The sequence below is a fragment of the Bidens hawaiensis genome, unplaced genomic scaffold, assembly GCF_021521415.1.
Source record: "Bidens hawaiensis isolate Kalapana, Puna unplaced genomic scaffold, B.hawaiensis_p1.1 tig00028006_1, whole genome shotgun sequence".
NCBI lineage: Eukaryota > Viridiplantae > Streptophyta > Magnoliopsida > Asterales > Asteraceae > Bidens > Bidens hawaiensis.
The window spans coordinates 217,422-225,115 of NW_027494544.1; the positions used below are offsets into that span (position 1 = coordinate 217,422).

A 7,694-nucleotide genomic window follows, 5' to 3' on the forward strand; every position below is an offset into this window, starting at 1 on the left:
CTTGTTGTGGTTTCCATGTGTTTGTTTGGGTTTCCTGTTCGTTTGAAACCCGCCGCTTATGATTTCACTAAACGGGGCTAGCAGCGTCTGATGGGATTTTGTTTTCATTGAACATGGCTATTATGAAATTTTGAGATAATTAAGGATATGAGTCCCTCATTCTAGTCTTCTTTTACTCGTTGTAGTTTTCATTTGTTCGTTTGGGCTTCTATTTGTTCGTTTAAAAGTATCGCTTTTGTTTTCACTTAACAGGGGTAGCAAAGACCGGTGCCGTTTTGTTTCATTGAACGGGACTATTAGGGATTCATGGGATTATTATGGAGGGCGGGTCTCTCATTTTAGTTTTCTTTTACTCGTTGTGGTTCTCATTTGTTCGTTTGGTCTTTAATTTGTTTGCTTGAAAAATGTTGCGTTTATTTTCACTGTATGGTAGCAACGAGTAGTGGCATTTTGTTTTATTTGAACGAGGCTATCAGGGACTCGTGGGATTCAAGGAGGCGAGTCCCTCATTCTAGTCTTCTTTTACCTGTTGTGGTTTTCATTTGTTCGTCCGAGCTTTCATTTGTTTGCTTGAAAAATGTCGCTTTTGTTTTCTCTAAATGGGGCCAAAACAACATGGATGGTTGGTACTCACTTAGAGTATGAAATAGTGTTAGGCTAAAATTGGTGACAACCGATTGGATTTGAAATGAAAGCGGGATTGTGTTAAAATGATCACGACATGGAAGGCATTAGTTTGTTTAAGAAATTTGGTAACATGGTAAGGTAAGCCTATGGTTTATCAGGTAATTTAAGATTGTAACCAGTTAATGAAGTTAGTTCTCGTTTTGAGTTACTAGAACCCTTAGAGTGGGGTTTTATAGCGCATTCCTCATGTCTCACAAGGAAGTGTTTAATTGATGACATGACACATATTATTGAAAAAGATACATGATGTGTAAATATGATGTATAAATCAGTGCTGGTTTAGCTTTTAACTATATAAATATAAAAGAGAATATAGTATATTAAGAATAATGAAATAAACAATTAATATTAACAATACTATTTAAAAATACTCTATTAGAAACGAACACTTGAAATTATGAGATAGTTCCAGACCTCAATAGTTAATCAACAATACTCGAAAGAACTAGTCAAGAGGTTAAGGATAACCCCAAAAGATAGTAAAGGGTCTAAAATATATGAACTTTTTCTAAAATAAAAGTATCGACATTTTATCATATTTAATTATGTTAATACAATAAAAACCAATATTTATATACTATAAGAAAAATAGAAATTATGTTGTTTTTCAAGATTTTTACTCATTTTACATAGGTAAAACTATAAAAGGAAACCAAACTCCTTTAAATATACTTTTTATAAAATACACATACTTGTAAAAATAAAAGAACGAAATTTTGCTTAAAATAGTCGAATTTGATTAAGTGACATTTCAAACATACAAACCACTCATAAGAATATTTTTTTCGATCATATAAAATGATTAACTTCGTAGTTTGTATCTAACGCCTACGACCACACGGTAATAAAAAAGACAGTGTTTCATGTTAACAAAAGAGCGTATACGAGATTCAATCCAACAAAAGAAATCATACGCATAGTCTCCGTTATCTATGAACTCTACTTAAATTAATTATATTTATTTATAAAACTTAAAAGTTAATAACAAAAAACATGTTCTAGAATAATGAGGACTAAAAGCAAAAAACCAGAGACTATTTGTGGTGTTTAATAATAACCAGCACACAATAAACCTCCCAGGGTCTGTGTCTCGGTTCCAATATTCATTCATTCCTACGCCACCTGTTTCTGAAATCTAGAAAAAAAAGGCTCCATTATTTAAGATCTTTAATCTTTATTATTATTATAGAAATATATAAACTTTATTATTTCTAATCTTGATTATTATTATTATTAAGCCTTTTATATGTGAGAGAGATCTTTAAACATTTTAAGTACCCGTGTCGTCAAACTCTTTCCATATAAATATTTACTTTTCACACAGCATCCGATTCGTCTGTAATCAATCCAATCACACATAAAAATAAACCCCAGAAGGAAAAAGATCGAATCGAAGTAAACCCATCTGCTAATTCACAAGTAGTTATGGATAATAATAATAATAATAATAATAATAATAATAATAATAATAATAATAATAATAATAATATCAGTTGTCAGATGAAAGTTGAAACAGGGGATGCAGGATATGTGCTTGAAGATGTGCCTCACTTAACTGATTACATCCCTCATCTCCCTGTAAGTTTACTTTTATTCATTTTATTACAGCATATTATGCTGTAGTTGTTGCTTTGACTTTTGGGTCTTTTTTTTTTTTTTTTTTTTTTGGGTTGGGGGTTTTTAGATCTGTTGTGTAATAATGTGAATGGGTTTGATGGATTTGATTTTTAGGGTTTTGATATACTGAGATTTGGATGTTAATTATGAAAAAAATTGATGAAATGATGAACATGTGGTTGACCGGTTATTAAAGTCAAATGTTGTTAATGATGTTATAATGTCAGTTTGTTTTTTGATTTCTGCAGACTTATCCTAACCCGTTGCGTTCGAATCCTGCGTATTCGGTTGTGAAGTAAGATGCATCTTCAAGAAATACTTGTAATTATCTTTTTGTTGAATCTGTTTATGTTATATTAATGTGTAACCTATGATGGATCACAGGCAGTACTTTGTTGATGCGGATGATACCGTGCCTCAAAAGGTCGGTTGCGATATTTTTTATGCTTTTTGTATAATATTGACAGTTCTAAGTTTGACCATTGACCGGTGATGACATGGCTATCTTGTTATGACTTGTTGTAGGTTGTTGTTCACAAGGATGGTCCAAGAGGGACACATTTCCGGCGTGCTGGACCCCGCCAAAGGGTATGTTGTTTTTGACTTATTTTATTATGAAGGAGTTGATTTACGTTATTAGGCTACGTTCTTATCTCTAACGAGTGGATTGTTAACATTGGTTTCGCTAAAGTAGAGTTTTCAATTTGGTGCAGGTTTATTTTGCACCCGATGAGGTGCATGCTGCTATAGTAACATGTGGTGGTTTATGTCCCGGGCTGAATACAGTTATTAGGGAAATTGTTTGTGCACTTTATCACATGTATGGTGTCACCAGAGTTCTTGGTATAGATGTAAGTCTTATTATTATTATTATTATTGTTATATAACTTTTGACATCATGACATCAAGGTCTAAGTTTTATAATGTTTTGGTGCAGGGAGGGTATAGAGGCTTTTACTCGAAAAACACCATCACTTTGACTCCAAAGGTTGTGAATGACATTCATAAACGTGGTGGTACGATTATTGGTACGTCTCGTGGGGGCCACGATAAACCAAAGATAGTTGACAGTATTCAGGATCGCGGTATCAACCAGGTGTGTTTTCATATATGCCCACATGTAATATTAAGTATATAGCTTTTTTAAGCATTTAGTTGTTTAAATAAACGAGGGTTATGTTTTAGGTTTATATAATTGGAGGTGATGGTACTCAGAAGGGAGCAGCAGTTATTTATCAGGTAATAAAGTGCTTAAATGACCCTTTTCTTCTTTTATAAACTCAGGAATTTTATAAAAGTTAAAGCAATTTTGTTAAATTGTGCAGGAAGTGAGACGGCGTGGGCTTAAGGCTGTAGTGGCTGGGATTCCTAAGACAATTGATAATGACATTCCGGTACTTGCATTCCTATTCCTATAATAATAATTTTGTGTAGGTGTGTAATGGACCGAACATTTAATGAATAGTTCATGAACTGTTCGGCGGGAAGTTAATAGACAAACGAACATGAATAAAAATTTTGTTTATTTAGTTAAGACGAACATGAGGACATGCCTTGTTCATTCATTTATGTTCGTGAAACTCCATTTACGTTTGTTTATTTAGTCATTTAAAGTTGTTTATGTTCGTTCGTTTATGTTTGTTTATTTTTTGTTATATATTTATTTAAAATTTTTAGGCCCATTACAACTTAGTCTAGTTTTAATAACTTTTTAGGCCTAACACACTGTTCTTCACCTTATTTTTAACTGGTTTTAGCTCAGCTATGCTCGTTAATTTATCCTGTTAACGAATAAACATAAATGAACACAGACATGTTCATTTTCTGAATGTACGAACACCAACAAGAACAAAACCCTGGTTTGTTTAATTGTTCATGTTTGATCGTTTGTTTCAAAGGTTTAAAGATTAGCCGATCTAAGACGGAGTACCTCCATTGTGATTTTGGTGGGATAAACGACAATGAAGACGCACAGATTACAATTGAAGGTCAGGTGGTCCCGCAGGTAACGAAGTTCAAGTATTTAGGATCATTTGTACAGAGCGATGGGGAATTAGACAGTGATGTGACCCACCGAGTTCAGGTAGGATGGTGTAGATGGAAAGCAGCCACAGGTATATTGTGCGACAAGAGTTTCCCGACTAAACTAAAGGGAAAATTCTATAGGGTGGCAGTTAGACCTGCAATGCTATATGGAACAGATTGTTGGGCCATCAAGAAGGCACAAGTGCGGAAGATGGAGGTAGCAGAAATGAGAATGCTACGTTGGATGTGTGGGCACACAAGGCTAGACCGAATAAGAAACGTTGTGTTTCGCGAGAGATTAGGGGTGGCGAACATAGCAGACAAGATAAGAGAGTGGAGATTGAGATGGTTTGGACATGTAAAGAGAAGACAGACGACGAATCCTGTTAGATCCGTAGAAAACATTACTATAGAGGGGAGGAGGGGTAGAGGACGACCGAAATTGACTTGGGATGAGAGGATTAGGCATGATTTGATAGACCTAAACCTCTCCGAGGACATGGTTGAGGATAGGAATTCGTGGAGAAGTAGAATTAAAGTTAAGGATTTTTAGAGAGAATTGAATACCTTAGGGCTTAGACTTAACTTATTTAGGTCACATACCATAATGGTATTTCCCTTACATATATTATTATTATTATTATTATAATTATTATTAGCTTTTATATAGCTGTTAAACTGTGATCTTATTATTAATATTATTATAATTAGTAGTAGTTTTTATATAACTGTTAAACTTTGATTTCCTTTATTTTGCTTCATACACATGTACTTAGAGCCGAGGGTCTCTCTGGAAGCCACCTCTTTATTCCTTTGAATAGAGGTACGGTGTGCCTACATCCCACCCTCCCCAGACCCTACTTATAGCTTTGCTGTCGGTGGGATTTTACTGGGTATGATTGATTGATTGATTGATTGATTGTTTGATCGTTTGTTTCGTTAAAGTTAAATGAACGAGCACGAACTTGCTCTGTTCATGCTGCTTCCTGAATTAGCTGTATCTTATCTTCGTGGTCATGCATTAAACATGTTCTAACATAACACAGTATTTCATATACTGATAATATATGTTTTATGTTTATATTCCAGGTCATTGATAAGTCATTTGGTTTTGATACTGCTGTTGAAGAGGCTCAGCGTGCCATTAATGCTGCACACGTGGAGGCTGAAAGCGCTGAGAACGGTATAGGGGTGGTCAAACTTATGGGTCGCTATAGTGGTATGCCTATTTTGACTTTCTTTCTATTTTAACTATCTTCTTCATAACAAATTGTTAGTGGTCATATCATTATTATGTTTCAGGATTCATCGCGATGTATGCAACATTGGCAAGCCGAGATGTTGATTTATGTCTAATTCCCGAATCGCCCTTTTACCTCGAGGGCGAAGGTGGGCTTTTGGAATATGTGGAAAAGCGTCTCAAAGACAACGGACACATGGTTATTGTTGTGGCAGAAGGTGCGGGTCAAGAACTTCTTGCAGCAGAAAACCTTAAAACTTCAACTGCAAAAGATGCTTCTGGAAACAAACTTCTTCAAGATGTTGGATTATGGATTTCTGATAAAATCAAGGTATTCATTCATAAACATTTTTGACTAAAATACCCTTTTTGGTAATTTACTAAAATGCCCTTTTTTGTAGGCTCACTTTGCGAATATACCTTCGATGCCCATTACACTTAAATACATAGGTAATTAATTACACTTTATGCTTTGGAAGGTGTTTGGTGATGTTGTTTTGACTAATATACCCACCCTTGTCTGAATGCATAATGGCAGATCCAACTTACATGATCCGTGCTGTTCCGAGTAATGCATCTGATAACGTGTACTGCACTCTCCTTGCTCAAAGCTGTGTTCATGGAGTGATGGCGGGCTACACGGGCTTCACAAGTGGGCTTGTCAATGGTAGACAGACTTATATTCCGTTTAATGTAAGTTATATATGATACCAAAAACTTGTTCTTATATGTGTTTTTCTTAAGGGTTAATATTGTAAAAAACCGCTATACTTTCTTATTTTTTCATGATAGGTTTTCTAAGATAATTTTTGGATATTAAAGTTCCTAAAATTGTCTAAACCAACGCTGTTAAGTCTTATAACCAAACTTATATTTTCATGCAGCGTATCACTGAAAAGCAGAACAACGTTGTGATTACCGATAGAATGTGGGCCAGGCTTCTGTCATCCACCAATCAACCGAGCTTTTTGCGACCAAAAGACATTGCTGAAGTCCAGAAACTAGAAGAGCCGCCAACTCAGTTACCTGATGGAGACAACAGCAAGGCAAACGATGCCTAAATCATAAACTTAAGAAGGTTTTTAATGCATGCACAAAAATAATAGCACCACAAACTTGGTTTCGTGGATGCAGTTCACAAGTTTTTGCAGAATTTTCGTGATAATGTTACTTATTTGTGAAAGGATTTAAGTCTCCCAGAAACTTAAATGAAACCGAGTTCTGGTGTATTGAAATATTATTATTAGTACTAGTTAAGTGAGATGATTTTGGCACTAGTTTGTGACTGGTGTTACATTTGATGGGTTAAGTTGCTATATTTTCTTTTGTGTGTGGATGTGTATTATAGTTCCATTTACATTTATGTATAAGTTTGAATTTCAAATATGTGTGTGATAAAAATCCCAATATATAAAATAATTTGATCATACAAGCAAAATTTAATGTAAATAGATGAACACTTTGGTGATTGTCTTGTTAATATATTATTATTATTATTATTATTATTTTATTTTATTTTAAAATAATACTTTCTTGTGTTTAGGCCATTGCAAATTTTAAATTGGAGAGTTCTGTTGCCTTACTCTAGTTAGACTATGTTGTCTTGTTGTCCCGTTAATATATTTCTTAAGTTATTACATACATTTTAATTATATGAAAAAAAAAATTATAGTTTTTTCAATTTTGAAGGTAAATTGGATTTAAATAATCTCAAATGCCACAACCCCAAAGCTATACACGTCACATTTCTCCGTCACAATCAGGCTATAGGAAAGCTCTACACGACAAATATATACCAAAGGATCATTAACAAAATTGTAACAGTTAATTGACATAAAAGCAGCATATGAAAATACCTGGTGCAATGTATCCCAAAGTTCCTGCTATTACCGTTTGGTTGGAGGAATCCGGGTCGAGCACTCTGGCTGCCCCAAAATCACCACAAATCCTTCCATTTCTGAGTTTTAAGAGAATGTTGTTGGTTGATATGTCTCTATGAACAATAGGAGGGATGCAATCATGATGCATGTATGCTAAAGCATGGGCTACATCTTTGATAATTTTCACCCTCCTGATCCAGTCCACTTCCACAGCAAATTTACTGTCACTCAAGGCGTAAAACAGG

At 34.5% G+C, this 7,694-nt stretch overlaps 1 protein-coding gene across 1 annotated transcript; it reads left to right on the top strand.

The window, feature by feature from the left end:
• The first annotated feature begins 426 nt into the window (after positions 1-426).
• On the top strand, positions 427-6,877 carry LOC143576157 (ATP-dependent 6-phosphofructokinase 6-like). Its single transcript, XM_077060320.1, has 14 exons — positions 427-622; positions 2,012-2,265; positions 2,553-2,599; positions 2,689-2,728; positions 2,830-2,892; positions 3,018-3,155; positions 3,242-3,400; positions 3,490-3,543; positions 3,630-3,698; positions 5,419-5,548; positions 5,632-5,900; positions 5,971-6,019; positions 6,108-6,262; positions 6,454-6,877. Exons 1-14 carry the CDS (start codon positions 427-429, stop codon positions 6,628-6,630), a joined length of 1,800 nt encoding a protein of 599 aa, XP_076916435.1. The 3' UTR covers positions 6,631-6,877.
• The last annotated feature ends 817 nt before the right edge of the window (positions 6,878-7,694 follow it).

Bases quoted from the DNA above. Each gene is read 5' to 3' on its own strand.
- LOC143576157 (XM_077060320.1), top strand. From the start codon at position 427: ATGGTAGCAACGAGTAGTGGCATTTTGTTTTATTTGAACGAGGCTATC. The intron at 2,893-3,017 runs GTATGTTGTTTT...AATTTGGTGCAG, and splicing joins GTGCTGGACCCCGCCAAAGG to GTTTATTTTGCACCCGATGA. The intron at 3,156-3,241 runs GTAAGTCTTATT...GTTTTGGTGCAG, and splicing joins CCAGAGTTCTTGGTATAGAT to GGAGGGTATAGAGGCTTTTA.